Source organism: Lutjanus erythropterus, chromosome 4 (assembly GCF_056507025.1).
Source record: "Lutjanus erythropterus isolate fLutEry1 chromosome 4, fLutEry1.hap2, whole genome shotgun sequence".
Classification (NCBI taxonomy): Eukaryota; Metazoa; Chordata; class Actinopteri; order Lutjaniformes; family Lutjanidae; genus Lutjanus; species Lutjanus erythropterus.
This window is the reverse complement of record NC_139320.1, coordinates 25,276,421-25,300,216: the sequence shown is the minus strand read 5'-3', so window position 1 is coordinate 25,300,216 and position 23,796 is coordinate 25,276,421. Positions and strand designations below refer to the sequence as shown.

Below are 23,796 nucleotides of genomic sequence, written 5' to 3'. Positions count from 1 at the left end.
GCATCCCTTTTTTTTTGGCAAGCTTGTTTCCTTGCAATCACCTGCTGTGTCTTGACAGTGCATAAACATGTCTATAAATAAACAGCGATTTATTAGACCTTTGGTTCAAATTCTTTGTCACGGTTAGTGAGTTTATTAACTTGTGTTCGCTGCGGCTAAATAGAAACTCTAAATTCAACATGTAAAACAGGGCAGCTTGTCCCTTCCTAAGTCCTGCCTATTTTTACTCTTTGGTCCAGTGACATCTGAGCAAGCTTATTACCTCTGTCAACTGCTTTTCCTAGTACCTGTCCTCACATATCCTATGTGCTGGGCTCATCTATGTTTAAAAGACAACCACATTTTACACATGGTTACATTATTGGGGGACCTATTACAGCAACCTATATTTACATCTCAAGTTAGCTAATGTTAGCAAAATGCTAGCTGACTATCAAGATAATCTCATCAAACATTAGCTATCTATTTAGCTAAAGTTTTGCTAACATTAGCCTAAGTTAAGATGTGACCATATTTGTGACTTTTACAGGAAAAGGATAAAGTTGACCATGTTACCAAGACTTAGGAAGGATCAATAGTGGGAATGTGTTGTGTGTACAAATTGTTGGAGGGTAAAACACAGTTGTCTCCCTACTTTTAGACATGGTTTGTTTTTCACTGAAAAAAGGTAGGAGTAGACTGACAGAAAATGTAGTAATCATCTAGTATAATGGGGGCTTCTTCCTATCCATTGCTACATGAACATTTATTATTGCACACTTTTATTAGCTCTGCCAGGGAAGTTATATTGTAGGTCATATTTCTTTGCTTGTTAACTGTACAGTGCAAAAACACAGTAATTGGTTTCAGTTAAATTTGACTGAAATTTAATTTGAGGATGGGAGGATTTTTTTACATTTCTGTATGCGTATCAAAAAATTAATCCCACTAAACTCTATGACATTAATCCTATTTTCTAACTTTCTAACGATTGTTAATGAACTACTGCACTTGAATCAAATCAACCCATCAGCTCAGTCATTGTTTTTATTTTGATGCAGATTTGGATTCATTTTTAAAAAATGTAACTGTTCTGTTATGAAAATAACACATTTAGAGCATTGTACAGCCTTGATGAAGATGTGTTTTAGTTGTTTCTGTTTTACCTAAGCTCATGGTAATTAGTTAATATTAATATTTTAAAAGATGGTTATCTTCCCATTTTCACCTCCCTGAAGTAAGTGCAGTGAGTCAGTCTCTTCTGCCAAACCTAGAAGAATCTCATCAGTTCAAGCATCAGGTTTCAGTTTCTCCTGAATTTTTCCCTTATTAAGAATATAATGTTGGTGAGAACTGCTGACTATTTTAAGTTGTCATGTGTTTGTATTTTTCTTGTCTGTGGGTCCAGTACAAAAATATGAGTATCTCTAGTCATTCTCAAAAGCTACCTTTTATGTTCTAGCAAATACCATCTGTACACATGTTGTAGGATGGGAAAACTTAATAAAAATACTTATTGATGATGCCTCTGAATTCATAATATTCACAATAGCTGTGTGCTAAAAAAAAAAAAAAAAAAAAAAAAAAAAAACATTTTTAAGGAACATTTTCATTTTGTTTCACCTCATAAAGCAAAGGGGTTAGAGACCATGAGATGCAATTTGGCAAAGTATAGATGACTGATTGCACAAACGCTAAGAAAGATCCAGTAGTTGAGGAGGCAGTAATCCAGTCACAAGATGTCTCCACAGAGTTGGGATGTCTCTGCTGGCATCGTCACTTGCTGTGGAATAAGAGCGGCCTCACCATGCCTGCCAGGACCTTGGGAAGCTGGGAGGCAATGACCTCTGACATCATCTCTGGAAACTCCACTTTCATGGCATCTGCCTGGATGAAGGTGCTCAAACAGAACAGGTTGACCTTCTTCACTATCTGTCAGGAGAGAGACATTCATGTTTGTCTTGGTGCTCATTAAAGTAGCAGTCAGATTGAGATGTGAATTCATGCTGTGGTACTCATGTCTGCGAGGGGGGTGCCTACATCATGCATGGCGTCCATCAGTTTGGTGAGGTGGTAGAATCGCTGTGAGCTGGCCACCAGGCCTTTCTCCCTCATGTGGATAGCCTTGGTCAGCTCCCGAATGTAGTTTTGTCTCATCTCTTCAAATGCTCCCTGGCTTTTGAGTCCCTCAAGAGGCACTGAGAGCAAACAGCACACTTGTAAATTCAGTTCTCCAAACATTATTCACTTTTAAATGTAGAAAACCTTAAAGGCTGAAGAAATGTAACAGAAATGCAAGTCAACAGAGGTTGTCTCTGAATGAACATGCTCCTAAAACAATGTTTTTCAGTCAGTCTAAAACTGGGTCTTGATAGCAGCTGCTACATAAATGCTGTCAAGGTCCAGTGATCACTGTAAAACACTCCCTGTATTGTGCAGTTCTACAGTAAATTATCATCAAAGCTTCACATCTTTGTTTGCAACACTGTATACTGCAGTTAATTAAAGAAAGGTCAACATTCTGTAAAAAGTGAATCATCTTGAGTTTGATTTAGGACGTTCTCCGTTTTTTTTTTTTTTGTTTTGTTTTTTTACCTGTGTTGAGCAATATTATGGCTTTCATGCAGAGAAACTCCTCACGGGAAACTTGAAGATTTGCAAACTCCTGAGGGATGAACTGTATCGCCAGGCAGAGGTCATAAATTGGAGATCTCCTCATTTGCTCCCTAACCGACAAAAAGATAAAATGGTTCATGTTTCTGAGCAATTGACCATTCCTAAGGCCGGAGATATACTTGCCATGCATTTGCGTTCGCATATGCGTAGCATTAATTTCTGAGGACGTGCACAACCATTGCTCCAAATGGACGCAGGATACGTGAGGCAGCCATGAAGCATAGGGATGCGTAGGGGTGTGCATGCGAACGCGTAATTAAAAGCAAGTGTATTTCCACCTTTAGTCCCGCCCCTTGTCACTCTGTGCTCCAGTGACACACAGCAAGCTTGGTACCTCGGTCAACTTTTAACTTTCCTGTTTCCTGTACTTAGATATGCTGTGTGCTACGTTGTCTATGTTCGAAAAGAAAACCAAATTTTTCAGATTGTTAAAAGACATTACTGGGTGACACAGAGATCCCACCGCTGCCACCAGTATATCATCCAAGCTTAGTTAGAGCCAGACTGGGAATCAAACAGTGGACCTCTCATAACAGCTGCAGTATCCAGGCCCCTTAGCAAAGGGTCATGCAGCTGTCCTCACTAGTTAGCCAGTGTTTTACGAACATTGGCTGCTAAGTTTGCTCAACTGTCATCGGAGCACAAAGCAAAAAGGGGGTCAGACTTGGGATGTTTTAATTAAGAGCCTTTTTTTCTTTTAAAATCAGTGCTTTCTGAATAATAATAATTATGCATCAGTGTCATGTCTGTAACTCTTAATCATAAATCATTGCAAATCAAAAGCCAACTTAAATTGCCTGTGTGATCATGTTACTTACTGACTAAGGACCAGATCAGGTGCGAAGTATAAATATTCACTGGTGACATTCTGAAAGGAGCGCCATCCAAGAGAGAACACCATCAGGTTCATCCACGAGTACTGGATGAGGGTCATCTGATCCGAGATGTGAAGATTTCGAAAACCTTAAAAAGAAAATAAAATCCTGTATTACAGAACAGTATATGCATCCCAGACCAGGATTTAGCAGAAACTAGAGGTGAGTTGTTTCGATTGCAGCAAACTGAACACCACTTATCTGACCCTCCCCTTTCAAGTATGCAGAAGACATACAGGCCACAAACTTAGAAGAAACATGAAAGACCCCATCTAGAGCCAGTGTTTTGTCTGTCTGTTCTGGGCTACTGTATGACCATGGCGATCCAACATGGCGGCCTCTCTGGAAAGGGACTTGCACCCTCTCTAAATATAAAAAGTTTATTCTAATGTAACACAACCACAATGATCCTTATTTACAGGTGACCGTACATTAAAACACACCAATGAAAATACTGTGATTATATATATGTATATGCCTTTAAGACCTGGGTACCTGGGCACTAATATACCATCACACCTTGTGGAGCAGCACATTGGTTTTGCAGGTAAATTTTGGCTCAGCTAACAACTTTATTGCCATGATTTTTATAACGTCTCTCATGTCGAATATTCATGTCATGACAAAACCTTCTATCTCAGTCAGTGTATAAGGCTGAGACCTTCGGTGAGGCCTGCTTCGTAGATCTCCATGGCGACAACTGTGGTGACCCTGGGCTGCAGAGAGCTGTTACCTGGCAGAGACTTGGACCACTTGACGATCCACAGCAGCTGTTTTTCACACAGCCTGTTGAGACTGTTGAGCAGGAGATGGGGAACATCAGGCTGGGAGTTGTCATAACCCGAGTACATGGTCTCTGGTTCGATGTTTTCCAGGATGCTGGTGATCTGCTGGGAGAGCTGCACCTCACGGATGCCTGGTATGCAAGACATGGAGGTCAAGGCCTGATTGTCGTTGGACATGGCCAAGTGGGACTGGAACATCAGGGACGGGGACATACCCAAGGCTTTCAAGGCCCCGAAACGCTTCAGCTTCCTGCCTATGAAATGAATACAAGGCCTGGTTAGATGTGATGACAAAGGGCACAATTTGTGGCTGTAACACGTCACAGAGCATTTTTTTCCATGCCGAGTAAATGACAATATTTTAAATAAAAATTCTCAGATCTGCATATGAAAGAGGAGTTCAATACCTCTGCTTGCAGAAGAATCCCATTAATTTTTTTCTTTTTAATCTGACCACTTTTAACATTCACTTTGATGCCACATAAACAATCAGTTTCGTTTCTGCCTTTGCCCAGTCCAAAAAGAAAGATGAAACAAATGGTACCTCCAAGCATCATTCCCGCTTGATAGCACTTTCGGAGGCGACATGCAGGGCAATTTTTCCTCCGGATTTTGTCCACAATGCAGTCATTTCGCCCCGCGCACAGATAGCTATGATGGCCTGTTGAGTGAAAGGGTACAGACAATGCACACAATTTTAACAGCACTTGATTTTAAAATATGTAGGGAAGATGAGAGGCACATAATGAGCAGAAAAAAAGTGTAAAAGGGCTCTCGACTATTTACATGGCCACTCCACCCACACTGAGGCGGCGTTCTGAGGAGAAATATAAAGAGGAAAATTAGATAGAGGCAAGGCTGTGAGGACAGAGTGACACGGCCATGGTGAGACATAGTGGCTCTTACATATCTCGTGTAACAAGATAACAAGAAAAAACAAGTTCAAGATGAAGAACACAGTGAACACTGGTCAGTGTGATACTGTTGCTTAGAACCTTTAACAACTACCAAAGAAGGTCAGTCAAATTTGGAATGGTAACTCCCCCTCAATGTACCTCAGACATTGCAGTAAGCCTGTGTTAGCTGGATATTAGAGATTAATATTCGGTTACAGATTGTAACCCCTCCTGTAGTGTTTTTAATTTCCTTTTTCATCTTTTGGTTTATTCATCAAGATCAGTGCTAACAGATGACCAGAAAAAAAACACTAAATAGGATTCAGATTTTCACTTCCAGGCATCCCAAAAATCAAGTATACATTATATAGCATACATAATGCAGTGGGCATGAAATGGCACATGCAATATAGAAAGATACACATGCTGTGTAGCTTGGAGTAGAGAGTTGAAAACCAAAGGGTTAATAAAACAGGCATACATGTCTGATCATGTACCACTGGCCAGATATGAAGATGAATCTTTTAAAAGCTGACAAAAGCACTTAAACTGTCTACTGCAGCTGATGACCTCAGCTTTCTACTTTCATATCACTCCCAACATTTATGTCGCTTGGCCAATATTTGACTGAAAGGAAGTACGAAAATAAAAGAAAACCTCCAGCTTATGTTTGAAGTGATTTGTGAGCAAGGACTTGACATTTCCAGAAGTAGGTCAACTTTTTTTTGTTTACTCACCTTCAACTGCTCTTTTAAAGAAGACTTTGCAGCTCCCACAGGTTAAGACTCCATAGTGGCAACCAGAGGCCTCATCACTGCAGATCACACACATTCTCTGAGGTGGCATACTGGATAAAGAAAAAACATATTGATTCAGCTGTATTCACATACTAAATGAACACAGGTCCAATCTGTCTTATTGCAAAACATCCTCATTTTGAAAAGTAATCCCCCTTTTAGACTTTTTACAAAATGGTGAAATGTACAGGTCATGGCATAGGAAAGCATTTAAGCTAGAATCAGTTGGATTTGTCCAAGCTGTTCGTAAACACACCAGAAAGATACCAGGACGTCCAGTACTGACGTTTTGGGATAGTAACACGTCCCAAGCGCAACAAAATAATGAGAAATAAGGAAATACAGGCAGACAACAGCCACCACCAAACACCTCTAGTGGGTCATAAGTGATGACTGAAAGAGATTATATTAAAATAAGTCACTGATCAACGTTTTTCACCATTTTGTGACATTTTATGGACCAAACAACTAGTCCATTAATCAAAAAATGACATTTTATGAGAGATCTACAGATTAATCGATAATGAAAATAATTGTTATTTGCAGCCCTAAAATATTTAATTAAGTGGTCTGCTCTCACATGAATGATTGGCTTATTTATCCCCTGTGAATTTAAAGATTATTTATGAGGAGTCTCTCTGTCTCTCAGGACGCCTAAGAAAGATATGGTTAATGGCTTTCCAGATGTTAAAAAACACTAACTTGTGATATTAAGTTAACGTGAAAGACAGATGACAGTTTGAAAGGATGCGAAAGCGACTCATTATCAGATAGGTTTTTTTTTTTTTCCGCTTTCTCAAGCTCAGAAACAGTCTGAGTGACTCAAACGGTGATTGCTGACATTGCTTAATAGTTTGCACTAACGCTTATTATTAATAACTATCTGGTCTTCAATTTATGTAGGCGTATGATCTTGCAAAACTGTCTCCTTACCTTATTTTATCTCCAGATGTCACGCAAGCATAATTCCAAGGTTCATGGCTGATTCAGTTTAATTGAACTTTGATTGAACTTTGTGTTCATTTCTATGGCAACTTAAATGCTAAAGTTTATAGTAATTAACTAATTACCCGGGGAATGTGGAGAAAGGTGACTGATTCCTCTGAGACAGGGGCTGGTTCTGGATCCCATCATAGCCGCTATGTGTGAACGGGTCATCGGTCACCCCTGCGGACTGGCACCAGTACTGAGTCTCAGTCGGAGACGTCTGCATCTGCCAGCGGGCAACCTCGCTCTTATACATCGTCAGTTGCGGGGCTGTGTGCCTGTTGGCATCAAAGTTGATGACAGCCTTCCCGGACAGAGCACAGCTGGAGTCAGCCCTCAGTGTCGGCAGCTGCTCCGGTTGATTCAGGTCGATCAGAAAGTTTGGAGATCCCTCCAGTCCTGATCGAGGCGTGAAGCTGGTCGCCTCCATGTCACTGAGCCCCAACTGCTGCTGCTGCTTCTTGTTGGTGTCACAGCAGGTGTCCAGAGCAGGTATCTCCGATGATGGATCAAAAGTGGGACAGGGGGTGTCCATGATCACAGAGGGCTCCTTCTCGTCTTTGATGAACTTACACGCTCCGGTCGATGAGGAGAGGCTCGAACTCGCGCCGGGCAAACTTTCGGATGAGGCCACATTGGACCCCTGAACATTTACGAACTCTTCCCATGGCACACTGTCACACTTCAGATATTCAGTGCTGCGGTCATAAAAATGTTTTGTGACAAGTGGACCACTGAGGATGTTACAGTCTTTGAAAACTGCGCCGTCGCCGCTTGAGTTTAGCCCATGGATCAGAGTGCCAGCGTTTCCAAAATTACGCACGGAGGAGGACATGCAGGTTAGAGACTGTGCCTCGTTAGATAACTTAGTATCATTGTACCCGGCTTCAATCAACTCGCTTACTCTTGTATCCGTGGAATCAGCGATCGAAGTCGTGCTCGTCCTTCCGTTGATTTTATTTTCCATTTTGTGAAGCGCGACGCGCACAGCAGAGGCTGGAGTTCAGTGCGCTCAGTGCGCCCGGAGGCTGGACCCTGTGTGATAAACTGTGGCTCAGACTTTCCTGTAATCCTCCTCCTCGTGGTGGAAGGCTGTGACTTCGCCTTTCTTTCACACAAGAACCTGTTCCGTATGATTTAACAGCTGCTCAGAAAAGAAAAACAACTTTTAACCTAGGTGTTGAAGATGAGGGATTAAAGGTACGCAATTATGAGCTGTTCAGAATCTAAACCGGGCATACCATCAATTACAAATACATTTCCTCGTTGTGGTCGTGGATGACATGATCCAAAGTTGAATGGATCTTCTTTTCCTTTCCAACAGCTTCCAACTCTTTGAGACTAAATACTACAGAGCCACGCCAGAGAGATGTATGGAGTAACACTGGCCTTACAGCAGACCTACTGCTTTTTATTGTACCACTTCAAGCCATACAATTAACAGAACATCAATCACCTTAAAACAAAGCAACAACACCAAAAAAACAGACCAAAACAAACAAGACAGAGAAAACAAACAAACAAATAACAACTAAAGAACAAGACAGACTTATTTATATACAACTATATACACAGGGGTGTCATGTAAAGAAACAAAGGTTTCAAACACAAATATTAAACATTTTACAAATGTCCAGTCCATGTAGTGTTTTGATATAATGTCTTATTTCTATTTTGAATTGTTGTATTTTTGATTTCGAGTCCATTTACACTTAAGTATAGTATTTACCATACAAAATAAAGAAATTATTTTTTTTTTACAATCAGTTCCATTTCTATGTTTATAAGAATTCACCTAACCAAAATAACTCAACACAAAGGCATTCATAAAATAAATTACAAATACTTTATGTGTCATCATTACAAAAAAACACAATTTTACATCAATACTTTCTCTGAATTTTGCCAGCACCTGGTTAACTGGATGAATTAAAGGTATAATTTTAAAGGATACTTTAATTTTGCTGATGACACAATATTTTTTATTAAGATTATTAAAGGACTTTGTTTTATATTTTCAAATTTGGATTAAGGAATAGTTTGTCTGGAGGAGTTGTGGACCCTTGGCGAAGTTTCCTGCAATAACAATGAGTACATTTTTTTGTTTGTTCGTTTTTTTGTTAAGGAAATATCATCTAACATGACATCAAGTTTAAACTGCTGTTTTATCTCATACCATACCATTTCCTTACAATACATTCAAAAGACTGGAAGGTACGACATCAAAAACAACAATAAACTCTTTCAGAGTCACTGGAATTCTGTATTTCTTCAGAAATCCTGAATATGTACACAAGAGTCCATTTTCATTTAGTAACTGGATCACAACCAAAACATAATTTTTAACCCAGCTGTCAATAAACAAATCTTTATTTTCATATCTAGTATCCTTACTTTATATGTGTGTTTAAAGATTATTAACCCGGGAGAGTAACATTTGTTAATGGTAGTTCCACAGATCAACTAGAATCTTATCAGCATCGTACAGCAGACCTACAGTAAAATAGACGGGTTTCAGTACAACATCATCACAGAGATGAGCACATTAACAGGGGGCAGAAAGCAGCACTTGTCTACATAGCACAACCAGGGCGGCCAACATATTTAGCAACTTTTCGGACCTACAAACTTACTGACTTATTTTGCAAACAACATAGGGACCCCTCTCTTCCTGTCCCTTGTGTCTGTTTTAGCCATGAGACTTGGGTTGCATGGAGTTTGCTGATAACCAGGAGACAGGTGGAACAGTCAGAGAACAAAATCACCTCTGTCCCATTGATGCTTTGAAGTTTTATTTGTTAGTTTTTTGTTTGTTGGTTTGTTTTATGAGTAGCAGTTATGTAATGTTACATATGTAATGTTAATGGAGTGTTCTTTAAGGTCTGTGGCCTAATAAAGCCAAGGCAATTATGAAATTTTACTTTTTTGTTTTCGCATCATAAATATTTTCTGAAAATATAATTCTTAATATTTCTTCACATTAAAACACACTGATTTAAAAATTGACCCAGGGCTGATGCGAGGTTAACTTGACCCAGTGTTAGTGTTATTTTCATTTTACTGTTGGATTGGGTATTGTTTTTTTGTTTTGTTTTTCTAAGTGATTCAGATCTTTTCCATTTTGGCACATTTACATCTATTCAAGGCTGCTTAAAAATAAGTTCTTAAGTTACTATATATGCAGTAAAAACATTGTTTTAACTATTAAAGCTTGAGTCTGGGCTACCTTAAAATTTTAAGTTGACTAAATTTGAAAGAACAAATTGATTGATTCAAAACAAATAAGCTTTACTATTCAAACTAACTTGATATCAATTCAGTTGTACTTGTGAAAACATGTTCAGTAAGCTTAAGATATTAAGTTGAACTAACAACTCTTAAGTCACATTGACAAACACGTTACAAACAATATTGTGAAAACAAACAACCATGACTGATGTTGAAGTGTATTAGAGACAGGAAGTTTTCATCATATGCAAACTTAAATAGTCTCAGGAAAGTTTGAACTCTCAAACAATGCATGCTGGGAAGTCTGCTAATGTCTAATGCACATGTTTCTTGAGAAACCTAATTGAATGAGTTGATTGAACTCTGTACAGTGCAGTCATTAAACTCATCATTTCAGGTCAAAGATTTCAAGTTAGAAGAACTTATGCTTCTAACTTCTGAAGTGTTATGAAAATAAAACTGGAACTTTTATGTTTAATTAACTTGAATACACAAAACTTGTATATTTAGGTTCCAGAGAAAAGATTAATTGTTTCCATTAATTTTCTGAATTTGACCAAATGCATATGAGCAGCACTTAATAACAGTACAATATACAGTAAATTACCTAATGTGTCATGACAGCACCCCAACTCTTGTCATCTAATTTACACTTCTGTTATCCTCTGTATTAGATAACAGAGAGGGTTTACTATTCAAGTTTATCTGTGGACTGTTGAAGTTGATGATGCCTGTAGTTATGATGCACACACAGGCCTTGGCCCTCTCTCCTGCGTCATCTCTTTGATATCAGAGGGGATTCTCGTGCTGTGGTTCACATAATTCTCAGATAACAGTGTCATGTTCATATCTAGGTGATGTATTCTTCAAATGTTGTAATGGCCTAGTTTTCATACGAGGCTGTAATCTGTAAATGTGATGCTGATGGCTCATGGTGACCACCAAAAGCTTTTTATTCTTGTGTAATCTTCTGCAGCTTTTTTAAAGGGATAGTCATGCAAATTGAAGGTCGGGTTTAGGTTTTTAGTCCACAAAACACTGGAAAACGCCTGCAGAATCTCCCAAACAAAAATCAACCAAAAAAACAAAAAACAAAAAAACAAACAAATCATAAAATGCCTACAAACTGATCGTCTGGTGTAATCCAAATTTCTTAAAGCCCTGACATGCCAAATTGACTTAAACACATTTATACCATGTTTTTAGTCTGAACCTTTACAAGCTTGATGCCACATTCTCCTGCGCGTGCACACCATCTGAACTGGGTGTGTGTGGCGTGACGATGTGGGCACAACACAACGGCAACAGCGTGCTGGGTCTTTAAGAGACTTGATTTATGCCAGGTGAGAAGTATGGAGGCACTTTATGGTTGTTGTAGGGTTTTTTTTTTCAGTTGTTCCATTTAAAAAAATTGGTCACCACTGACTAAGATTGTTTGGGAAATTCTGCAACGTTCATTTGTTGTTAAACTCCAACAGTATTTTGTAGGCTACATTTCATGAGTTTGCTGCATGAGTGTGAGATGATAATTTTGGTTGAACTATCCCTTTAAGTCAAATTTCAAATAGTGCAGACTCATGGGGCTAATGCCTTTTACAGAGCCAACTTTCTGTGATTTTTTTTTCAGTGTTGCTGTTGTAATAGCTGCCATGTCTCTCCTTAAGTTTTTCTTGGTAGAAATGCTTCACAGCAGCACTGTTCAGGGACTTGACAGCTAAGGTCTGGTGGTAGCTTTTACTCTCCTGGCCCGACTGCAGATGGAGGTGAGTTGTTTGTCTACGTGACAGGTCAGACTGTTCTCAGACATTTGTCTTGCTTCACAGCAAGCTTGAGAGAGCATATAACAGCATCTGCTGCAACCATTTTAAAAGCCCATAAACCTCCTGAAGTCCATGAAGTGAAGATAATCATTTAATTATAATCATTACACATTATGCTTATAGTGGGCAGCATTTTAATGAAACACAAAATAAAAAAAATTAAAAGTTAATGTCTTGTATGAACATTTCTACTGGAGTCCAGCTGATTCGTTTTAAGGTTATAGGAAAATATGATTACCTCGTGACTTGAGATTCACAGACAGCTCTGAGGCTTCTTACCAACAAGCTTTCATTTATTTTTTAGGTTATGTTTGACTTATGAACCTGCCACTGACACATCCAAACATATGACACTTATTTTTTGAACTGCTTTTATTTTCTGGAGCTGCTTTTTCTACTCCAAATGGAAAAATTGTCTCTAAATCAAACCCTATAAACAGCTGGTAACAGACAACACCATTATTTTAGTAGTAAATATTGCAGATTAGTGTAACAGAGCCAGTACAACAACAAAAAAGTGCTGTTAGTGCAACCATGTGATTAGCTGTGCACATAGAGGGACAGGGACAAAGTGGAACATCTACACTGAAGGAAAATTTTCTATTTAAAATAGAGTATGCATTTTTTATCATTTTATCAAGTTTTTGTTAAAAAAATGTGTGGTAAGTCTGTGCCTACGGGCTCCTTGACCCTGACTGAACACCTCATTAATTAGAAGAGTAACAGTGGGTCCACTAAATACATCTCTAATATTTACATTCTGTAAACAGATTATTTGAACTGGGGTTGTATGAGTCACTTACCCATAGGCAGCATATTATACCTACAGTAGAGGTCGATTTGCATGCTCTCAGTAGAAGTACTGTTGTGTTGAAGCTAAACAATATACTGCTGTGCACATTTTAACTGATGATGATTGTTTTTGGGTGGGCTATTTTGAGCAGCCAAAGACACAGCAGTAATTCTTTTAGCTTCCATGCCGGTGCTCCTCTCTGCCTCGCCAAACTAGGGGGCATACTGACCTTCACTGTAGGTAGTACTCAGTGGAGTACTGAAAATCTGTACTCAAGTACAAGTGCTGTTACATTGCTAAAATGTTACACAATTACAAGTAAAAGTACTGGTGTTAGAAAAATATTTAAGTAAAAGTACAAAGTAATCATCTCAAAAACTACTGTCACAGTCACCTCTCCAAACTAGAAATGTAAATTTTGTGCGTTTTCTTTAACCAATAGTTGAAAATGCTAACAATTGATTAATCTTTAAAAATGTACAAGATACAAACATTTTTGCCCTTTTTTCCTTTTTTCTTTTTGTCTTTTTTTCCTCATTTTAAGTCCATGTTTAATTTTCCTGATTCGACAAATGGCTCCACCAGACAAAACAGTTTCAAAATATTATAGAAATATCCATGAATACATTTTTAATTGGTTAAATTCTTAACAACAATTAATCAATTAATGATCAATCATTAACATCCTTACTCCAAACCTGTGCTCCATATGTCTTTGTTTTCATCGGCCTGTTTGTGATCAGATCATCTGATTGGCTACTAAAATGCAGATGAAAAAGTCTGGATATTAATTCAAATTGTGCTCAGTACTCAACTATGACTTTAAAAGTAACTAAGTAGACTATATCTTGTAATGCATAGTTAAGTACAAGTAAAAGCACAGTCTTGAAAATCTCCTCGTTAAAGTACAAGTACCCAAAAAGACCTACTTAATTATAGTAATTTGAGGATGTGTAATTAATTACTTCCACCCCTGGTAGTACCTCACACAATTCCACTTCAAATAATCTGAACTATCATCTTAAGAAAGTACAGGCAGCTAATTCTTCTGCTCTTCTCTCTGCTGAACATGCATGACTTCTCCCAGTTGCCTGAGGAGCTTTGCCAGCGTCTCCATGTCCTGGCTCCCCCTTTCCAGCAGCTCATAGCGGAGACTGGAGATGTCCTGTTTGATCTCTTTCAGTTCACCTGCGGGACAGTAAGTGAAACGGCCTCAAATGAGGTTTCGTAATTCCTTGATCCAGACATGAAAAGCACCGTATCCAGACGACCTGCCGAACTCACCTTCGTTCACTTCATCGTTGTCTTTATCCCTCTGTGCTTTTAAGATGTATCTTTTGATGAGGCGATTCATTATCTTCTGTAATACAGAATAGAAGATTTGAGTGTTAAACTCATGCCTAGTTTTTTCAGTTAGAAGATTTTCTTATACAGTTTATGGTTTTGACACATACATAGCAAGTCTCCTTTGAAGTACCTTAATACTTCCTCTAGATCAGGGGTGCCCAACCTTTTTCCTTCAGGTACCTTTTTTCTGTACATCGAGTAAACTGACAACCCCTGGCTAAGTGAAATCTTTTATGGATAGTTCACATTGAATGCGTATCAATAATAGTGCAGAAATTCTAATTCTAATTATGCATAATATCATTATAATATTATTTTAAGATTTTTTCACAATTCTCTGCCAGTATTATGCTTTTCTTCATTTAACAATCATACTTAACAGACTTCTTTTTGTTTGTCTGTTTGTTTGATTGATTGTTTATCTTTTTGTCTTTTTTAAAATTAATTGTTTTCTTCTCCCTGTTACCTGATAATTGTTATATTATCTCTTTGGTTTTCTAATGCGGTACGAAGCTGTTTAGCAGAGAGTGAAGACTCTGTGAATATAGCTTGTGTTCAGGGCTTCACCGTGCCCTTATCATGAGATTTGTTTTAAAGTTTATATCTAAAATAATAATCTAAACTATATACATTTAAAATTTACAAATGGTTTTGTTTCATTTTCTTCACATAGATGAATGACATGCTGAGATACAGGCCTACTGTTTTTTTTTGTTTTTTTTTTGGTGTTGTTGTTTGTTTGTGTTTTTTAAACTTTTCTTACATTCCTTAAAATCAAGAAAACCTCTCAACCCCCCATTAATTTTTTTTTGCCATCCTTAATAGTGGCAGTCACAACACCAATTTGAAAAAATATATATACTCTAAATATGAGTTACACGATAATACATTGTTAGCATTGCTTTATTTATGTTCATGTCTATATGCATAAAGCTTGACCTGAGAAAAACAACTCAACAGCTCAGTTATAACAGGTTAATAAGCACTGAAAACTTCTTTACTTGATGATGAGTTGGGCAAAGTGATGCTTCCGCACTCAGATCCTCTGCTTGCTTCAACTAAGATTAGAAATAAAAGAAAGGAGAAGAATCACAGTTAACAGTTATTTTAAAACATGCTTTTAAAGGCTGTACTTAACATCTGCAATATTTAAAACTGACACAAGAGGGCACCATAGGCCAGTGTCAAAGAATATTGGAAAACCTCACCAGAAGTTTTATCAATGTCTTCACCACTTTACAATAAGACTACCATTACCATTGATTTATAAATGGTTACTAATTATTTATTAGGTTGTAAATACTTTGTAAATCATTAATAAAAATGTAGCCTTGCTATTTGGTAAGATCCAGTTACTGCTTCCTACTAATCAGTCTTACTAATGAGTTATTGAGCATTTTTCACTGACAAAAGGAAGCCCCATAGTAAAGTGTAATATGCAACAATATGATTCTTTTAATTTTATATGTTAATTCAATCTGCAAAAAATGAAGCACTTTGACTATTAAGATATGTTGATGGTGGCTAAAAGCTCCTAACAAATATCTGATGAAGCACATGGGTAAATGCTGCTGATGGAGAAAACAAAATAAGTTAAGTAAGCAATGAGATCTGAGGCATGAAGTGTTTACAACCTAATTAATAACCTAATTATAAGCCATTCATAAATCATTTAAAATGGCAGTCTTATTGCAAAGCTGTACCATGAATTTGGTTACTTCCTTGCTTGAAATATCATCCGTGTCAGCAGCTGATGCCTCACCTTGTTAAGCTCCATCTCGTCATTTGAATTTTCTTTACTTTTGTCTTGAGGTACATCCCAGAGAAATTCCCTTATCCCCAGCAAGAAGGAAAAAACAGATGCAGGGCTGGGTATGAGGTTGAAGGGCACGGGCAGTGAGCCACCTTGCTCAAAGTAAGAGAACCAGAGCTTAGCTCTGGCAAACTTCCACTCAACATCAGCATCATCCTGGACCAAGAGACAGCAGAGGGGAGAGAGGGGGAAGAGCAGGGAAAACATCTGATGAGCAACAGGTGAATATTCAGAGAGTTAATCAAGATATTGCCACCACTTATTGATATTTCTTAATTAAATCTACAGCATTATAGTGTAAACCAAATATACAACTTTGGCATAAATCAGCAGTAAATCATAACATCTACTGAAATTTGTGTCAAATTAATATGATCTTACAACAAAACACCCATTATCATCACTGATAGAGTAGCAAAAATCAAATGCACACTAATTTAGAAAGTGGATAGTAAAGACAGACCTCAATTTCTTGGAAGGAGCTGTTGAACATGGCAATGAGCATATTCAGCAAGACAATCACCATGATGATGTTGTACACCCCGTACAGAACGTAGCCAATATTCTCAATGAACTTATGGTCGATGTTAATGACCACTGATTTCACTTCTGACAAACCAAAGATGGCCCAAAACAGCGTTTTAAAACTCTCTTCAAGCCTGGAGGAATAGAAAGATAGGAAGTAAATTAATGTAGTGTAACAAATGTATTAGTTTTACATCATATCAATTCAACACAGATTGTATCCAAAGGCATGATTGGAAAAAATTGCCACTTTAGGAGCTTTTTCAGGCAAACTGTGTAATTGTATCAGCCTATAGTTGACACTCACGTTGTAAAGGCATCATTGTGTTTGGCTCCAAGGTAGTATGAGTACAGATTGAACATTCCCACCATGAAAGCCACGAAAACTGTTATGAAAACTACCATGAACTTAAAGATGTCTTTTACTGTTCTTCCCAGAGAGATCTGCAGAGGCCCAAAGCTCTCATTGGCAGGCAGAATGTATGCAATGCGAGAGAAACTCAGCACGACTGCAATTGCATAGAGGCCTTCAGAAATAAGCTGTGGGTCTGAGGGCATCCAGTTGATTCGAGCTGGAAATAAACAAATGTGAGTTTTCAGTCAGTAAACTTCCAATCCATTTAGATTACAGCTGCAATGATTAATTGATTAATCATTTAGTTATTAACTACTGAATGAACTTCCAGCTATAGAAAAATTTGTCAAAGTTCTCTGATTCCACCATATTAAATGTAAATATGTTCTGGTTTCTTTAGTCCTTTTTGACAGAAAACTGAATATCTGTAGACAAAATTGACAAAAACATCACCTCTGACTTTGGAAAAACACAGACAGATATTTTTCACCATGGCCCTAATTTACTTCCTATGTATAGAACACATACAAATAACTCAGTTCAGCATGGTGATTTTGATAATGAAATAGTTGGAAAGTCCTGCAGTTGGATTCCTTATCAGAATATGGCAGAAATGGAATATAATCTTCATGAGTATGATTTCGTTAGTGTATAATCACCTGAAAATAAGAATAATTGTGTTTTTGTTACATTAGAATGAGCCCTTTATATCTACAGAGGGAGTGGGTCCTTCTCTACAGAGGCCGCCATGTTGCGCCACCATGTCTCTGCAGAAGCCCAGAGTACACAAGCCAAACACTGGCTCTAGAGAGCTTTTGTGTTTTTTAACAACCACATGCCATTTTACATGCTGGGCCTTTAAAGGGATAATTCACCCAAAAATGAAAATTCAGTCACTACCCACTCACTCTCATCCCAACTGAAGGCTCAGTTTAGTTATTTTTTTTATACCGCAAAACACTGCTGGAGTTTCACAGAGAAACTTGGATTATACCAGACAACCAGTATGGAGGCATTTCAATTTTTCTTTTCTGTTGTTTTTTTTTACTTTTGAAATCTGGTCACCATTCACTTAAATTGTTCGAGAGATTCTGCAATGCGTGTTTTCCTGTGAAACCCCAGCAGTCTTTTGTGAACTTAAAAACTAAGCCCAACCATCAGTCAGCATGAAGGTGAGTAGATAATGACTGAATTTTCATTTTTGAGTGAACTATCCCCTTAACCCAGTGTAACATTGATGCTACCTAAAAATTAAGTCTGAACAAGGAAATCCTAGCCTGACATCAGGCTGAACAGTCAACTCAATAATCCTTATTGTGGAGTGGGCGGATTCGAAGTTCTGAAACCTGGCTAAGGAAGTCCACTTCAGTAACAATATTTTATGTATGTTAAAGAAAATCCAATTGATTGAATCACTATTTACATATATATACATACTTAAATTCTTTGGTCCGCACTTACCAAGCTGGAAATACTGTATCTCAAAGGGCAGGGTCAGGTTGGACAGGTCAGTGTAGTGCTTGTCAACATAACACTGGGCAGAATAGGCATGCCAGAAAGCCATTAATCTGGCGATGAAAGAGGTCATAAAAATGGCCAGAATACTGAAGTCAAGAAGGTTCCAGGGTTCTGAGATGTATTCCCGGATATCCTGTGACCAAATATCTTTACATTCTTCCCAGATCTTCCCTGTAGGAAAAAAAAATCACATTTAGATGGCAGTACACTGTTTCTCTCTCACATAAAATATTGGCTGATATTATATGAACATGTATAAACATGATAAATAAGGTTTGAGTTGATAGTCAAATCACATAGGATCTGCTAATGCTGCATGGCTCGCCCGTAGAGCTAAATGAAAATGTCACCTTGACTTTTCCATCTTTGGAATGTCATTACCAGTCTGATTTATTATGGTGCATGTGGTAAGAATATGTAATTATCTATGTGGGCAATTTCCTAGCATGATAGATGTTTGGGGGTTTATAAGTCCACAATGACTTGCAATATCCTTGACCCTGCATGCGTCTGCATGAATGATGTAAAAATGTTGGAGCTTAACTGAAAAAAGGAGAAGTCGACAAGACTGAGTGTTAAAAAGATGGGAGATGAATAAATTAACATAAGGAAACGATATACTAACATAATTTAACAAAAAAAACAGCTGGTTGTGATTGTGTACAAGAATGTGGAAGGGATGCTGTGTGTTTAGAATCATGACCTATGACCCAGGATATGATGAGAATCTCCATCCAGGTGAAGGGGGTGGTCTTCATACGAAACAGCTGTGAGGGATGATCGTGGACGGTCATGTTAGGCAGCAGCGACGTTCCCGCAAACCGGTCTGCCGCGTTCAGGACCAGCAGACAAAGAAACATTGTGAAGGAAGCTGCATGGGCCACAAACTTCAGGAAAGGTCCACACATGAGTTTCCCTAACTGACACAGGTCAGAAAATCGCAAACATGAGAAAGTGTAACATTCTTTTATATGCACAACCTCTGACAGAATATCATCTTTGCATACAGTAAGAGATTAGTCAAAACTTAAACGGACAGTTCGGATTATGTGCAGTGGGGTTGTACGAGGTAATTATCAATAATCACTAAATTACCTCCAGTAGATGGCAAGGTAAACTGGTGAAAATATTCTAAATATAGCGTACACTGAAAATGCTACTGAGTTTTTTTGGGTGGACCTTTTAAGTGGCTGAAATACCTTTTGTTGCGGCTTAGCTGCCATGCTGGTGCCCCAGCATCTACTGTGGGTAATACACTGACTATCCATAAGTACCTCATACAACCACAATTCAAATAATCCAAACTATCTATTTTTTAAGATCATTCAATGCATGAGCAGCTTTGGCCTATTTAAACATCAAGCAGACAGGCAACATTGGCGTCATGTCAAATGTACAACCGAAAGTCCAACATTCAGTCTCCTTTTAGTGCTGTTAAGTGTTTCCTAAAAGAAAAGTCAAGGCAATTAATGCAGAATATTAAGTTAACTTTTAAAACGATGATATTCCTGTAACTAACCTTACTTGATGGTGCTATCCAGTACATAAAGGCCAAGACAGGCAACCCAACAGCTACACCAAGGACAAGGAGGATTTTAACTGCTGTGGTTTGCTGACGTAGCCCTGACAAGTTCTCGTACCAGATGGAGAGGAGTTGCTGTTGGCAGTTTGGATGTGCCACAAACTGTTCCATTGGGGTCAATTGTGTTTGGTGAGTGTGTGTGTGTATGTGTGTGTGAGAGAAAGAGAGAAAGAGTCATTATTTGGAAAAAACAAGAGTGCACAAAATACCCCACAAACAAGTACATCGATTATAATCATAGAAATTAAAGTGCTTTTCTAACATGCTTACCTTTTTAACTTCATATTTTATTGCAAGTTTTAACCTGATAAGGTTTTGTCTGCTGAAGGTTTCAGAGCTTTGACATGATTCGGTGTCCCCATTTAAGATGGCCTTCACTTCCTCTGTGTTTCGACACAAATCCAGGAGTCCCACCACAAAGTCTTTACACTGCATGGACAGCTTCTTGTAATCATTCTGTAACAGACAACAGCAACATCCATAGCACCTTATGCTCATAATTTTATGAATCACTTGCAAAGTACATGCATTCTTTTCACAAGTAGAAGCACTGAGTCAACTTCTTTACTCAAGTAAACATTTAACTGAGATCTACTGTACCTTGAACTCCTTCTCAATATTGGCCAAAACTGCGAGCTCATTGCCCAGCTCTAGAGCTGCCATCACAGGGTCTTCATTGGACAAGGACAGATATGCCGGACTGGCCAGACCTTTGTAAGCATTGATGCGAGATTGTGAATGACTAAATGAGTCATGCCTCTGCTGCTCACTGCAGGTCCTGCACTGACAGAAGTAGTCATGGGGCCGCTCTATACGGGCCCCCTTCATGAGAAGAATATGCACGATTTCATACTCATGGCACTGGGAAGCCAGGATGATGGGAGTGATGTCATGAGAGAAACGTGTGCCATCCTCATCATAGGCAAAGAAGTCATCATGTGTCTCCGCCTGGCCAGGACTGTTGGTCAGCCTCTGACTGTCCGCAAAGGCCTCATGGCTCAGTATAGCCTCCACTATACGGATGTAGCCTTTACTGATGGCTAACAGCAAAGCATCTCCAATTCTAGCGAGGTCTTTCTTCCTCAGTAGGAGCTTAGTCACCTCTAAATGCTCATTGGCAACTGCCAGCTGCAGTGCATTCTGGCCCATGTAGTTCACACAGTTGACATTGAGGTCTGGCAACTCCTCAAGCATCCGCCTCACTTCAGGAATGTTGCCGTATTCTGCAGCACCTAGGAAGAGTTCCTCTGTCATGGAAATGCAGGAGGAGGACTGAGCATGAGACAGGTAACCAGCTCCCCTTAGAGCCTGTCTCCGGGGTTTGACCTGCCGCAGCATCATGGCTCTCCATTCATTGCTCTGCCTAAACACAGGTAAACATATTTTAGATTATATAATATGATTATCATATGGCCATATCTGTGTAGATACAAGATTATTAAGATTTACTGTTAATTTCCTATTAAGTACAGTGGCCTACTAGAACAGCTGAACTTTATTTGGGGTTGATCAGAGGCACCTTAATTGATGGAAGGTGTGTACTGACTCCAATTTAACAGGAGTTTGAATGCGATTGGTTAATTCTGAACACAGCCACATCCCCAGTTATAAGAGGGTATGTACATATGTGCAACAACATTATTTTAGGTTGTTTTTTTATTTCATTCCCCCCCAAAAAAGATTTGAGTTTGCTTTTCAATTGAGTTGTACAGGTGGAAAAAGTTCTGAAATAATTTATCTTGGTCTCATTTTTTTACATCACAAAAACCTGGCATTTTAACAGCGGTGTGCAGACTTTTAATATCCACTGTAGACACATTACTTTAAGCAGTTTCCTTGTACAAGTAAATGGACACCATCTGTAATCCCATCAAAATGGCCTTGGGAATGAGGCAGCAGTGGCCTAAGACGTGAATGGATAACAGGGTAGACTGGCCAGCTGGTCTCAGCTGAATTATAACTCTCACTACATGTGTGACACCACCCACAGATTCATCATCTGTTCTCTTTCATTTTATGGCCTGGCACTGTCCGTCCACTCAGCCTCTGTCTCATAGTTGGATGAATTCATTTTGCATTTCTGCAATATTATACAACAGTATCATCAGGTGTTTCATAATCTATACTGATTTAAGTATGATTTCAGCTCCATTCATTAGACTTTGACCATACTACTGTTTGACAGTGGCTATTTTTTAATACTAATCATATTTTGTGTTATCGCCAAATGAGTAAATCCACTTTCTGTTCAGTAATTACATTAGGATAACGTGGTTATCTCAGGAGCTAATTGCTTCAGCACAGATGATGACAGACGATGACGATGTCCCTTCATTCAATCATAATTAGTCGTTAATAAGGTTTTACACAACTGAACAACCTGATGAGCACCCACAGAATATTCAGGATTTGTTGTAATACAGACTGCATTCATCAAACTATTCAAGTTTGGCATCTAGTCTGCGTCAGCTGAAACAAGATAAAATGGTGCCATGCTGTTTAGCCAGGGAAGGTGCAAAAATGTGCATGTTTTTCAAATGCATACATTTGTCTTTAAATTGCATAGGTAGCTGCTGCATGTGGATTTACCTGCCTGGATTTCTGAGAATGCCTTGTTTTAGTTCTGCTGCTCTTCTTCATCACGACAGTCAACTGTTATTATGGGAAATGAAAGAGCAGTAACAAAAAAAAAACATTGCTGTGGCATGACAGATTACAAAATTGGCAAAACTGGCAGCTCTCCTTAGGTGATGCACTGTATGGTTGATAAGATTACTCTGCAATTAATGTAATTAGGTGATAACATTAACATTTCTAGTGACTGAAAAAATGTTCTGTGTGAGAAGAAGACATCAGAGTATACATGCCAAGGAAAGACACAATAGGAGGCTCAAAAACTGTGATACTGCAGGATGAGATCACTGAGTGAGAGTCTCATACTGAGGTTCCTTTGGGCCTGAAGCTTTTACCTTAAAAGCCTTACAGTCATTTCTCTACTGTTTCTTGGAAATAAGCACCAAATGTTGTTATTATTATCATTATTGTCATTATTATTATTATTATTATTATTATTATTATTATTATTATTATTATTATTATTATTCGATATATATTTCACAGCAACACTAAAAAATCTTAACAGGATTGTCCACTCACCTCTCAGAAGACAGATGCCCCAAATGACTTCACTTACACTTCATTAAGTCGTCACGACCCAAAACTACGTCCAAATTTAAGGCGATTAGCTGCAACTCACGTACGCACGACTTCTAGGAGCCTGTTGGCTACCTGTCAGACTGACTCTCATCCTGCGTCCCACCTTGAGTCTTGATGCTGCTGACGGTGCTGCCTCTCCACGCCCAGTGGGCGGTTATCTAGCAGCCTTTAAGGTGTGTTTTAGAGAATGGGATATTAGCATTTATTCAATACGTTTTGGGTCCAGTTTTTGGAGATTATATAACTGTTTATATTTCAGTTTGTTTTCCTTGATTTTCCATAACTGTGACCGGTAAGCCCAAAAAGCAAGATATTAAAGCACTTTGTCAAACTAATAGAGAATTTAAGCACATCAGAATTGCATTGACTTAACTTATTGTTCCATAAAGTGAGGCAGGAGGCTAAGGGATTATTTTCTTAAGACCTATTTGTAATTGTCAATGTGCAGGCTTCAGGCAGCAGTAATGCTCTATATGGTGTTGGACACACTGAATTTAGATTTGATGCACTGGCCCCTGCTCATGGGAGAGCGTAAACAATCTGTAAAAAGCAGATTTACTAAATCCTCTTAGCTCACGGTACCATCAAATGTAACAGGTAGTGA

At 38.5% G+C, this 23,796-nt stretch overlaps 2 protein-coding genes across 2 annotated transcripts; both read right to left on the bottom strand.

Annotated features, from left to right (window-relative positions):
- Positions 1-1,557: 1,557 nt before the first annotated feature.
- Positions 1,558-10,359, bottom strand: pgr (progesterone receptor). The gene is made up of 8 exons (XM_084717425.1): positions 7,079-10,359; positions 5,949-6,058; positions 4,860-4,976; positions 4,264-4,569; positions 3,474-3,618; positions 2,575-2,705; positions 2,020-2,177; positions 1,558-1,911 (listed from the first exon to the last, which is right to left on the bottom strand). The coding sequence occupies exons 1-8, from the start codon at positions 7,960-7,962 to the stop codon at positions 1,756-1,758; spliced, it is 2,007 nt and encodes a 668-aa protein (XP_084573551.1). The 5' UTR covers positions 7,963-10,359; the 3' UTR covers positions 1,558-1,755.
- A 3,404-nt stretch (positions 10,360-13,763) lies between these two features.
- Positions 13,764-23,271, bottom strand: trpc6b (transient receptor potential cation channel, subfamily C, member 6b). Its single transcript, XM_084716394.1, has 12 exons — positions 23,133-23,271; positions 20,577-21,339; positions 20,247-20,432; positions 19,914-20,078; positions 19,098-19,314; positions 18,338-18,565; positions 16,829-17,093; positions 16,460-16,655; positions 15,946-16,152; positions 15,185-15,241; positions 14,121-14,196; positions 13,764-14,024 (listed from the first exon to the last, which is right to left on the bottom strand). The coding sequence occupies exons 2-12, from the start codon at positions 21,315-21,317 to the stop codon at positions 13,876-13,878; spliced, it is 2,487 nt and encodes an 828-aa protein (XP_084572520.1). The 5' UTR covers positions 21,318-21,339; positions 23,133-23,271; the 3' UTR covers positions 13,764-13,875.
- Positions 23,272-23,796: the final 525 nt, after the last annotated feature.

Bases quoted from the DNA above. Each gene is read 5' to 3' on its own strand.
- pgr (XM_084717425.1), bottom strand. From the start codon at position 7,962: ATGGAAAATAAAATCAACGGAAGGACGAGCACGACTTCGATCGCTGAT. The intron at 3,619-4,263 runs GTAACAGCTCTC...TTTCTTTTTAAG, and splicing joins GTGGTCCAAGTCTCTGCCAG to GTTTTCGAAATCTTCACATC. The intron at 2,706-3,473 runs GTAAGTAACATG...TTTGTCGGTTAG, and splicing joins CCTGATCTGGTCCTTAGTCA to GGAGCAAATGAGGAGATCTC.
- trpc6b (XM_084716394.1), bottom strand. From the start codon at position 21,317: ATGATGCTGCGGCAGGTCAAACCCCGGAGACAGGCTCTAAGGGGAGCT. The intron at 20,433-20,576 runs GTACAGTAGATC...TGTCTGTTACAG, and splicing joins ATATTGAGAAGGAGTTCAAG to AATGATTACAAGAAGCTGTC. The intron at 17,094-18,337 runs GTAAGTGCGGAC...GTTTATTTCCAG, and splicing joins GATACAGTATTTCCAGCTTG to CTCGAATCAACTGGATGCCC.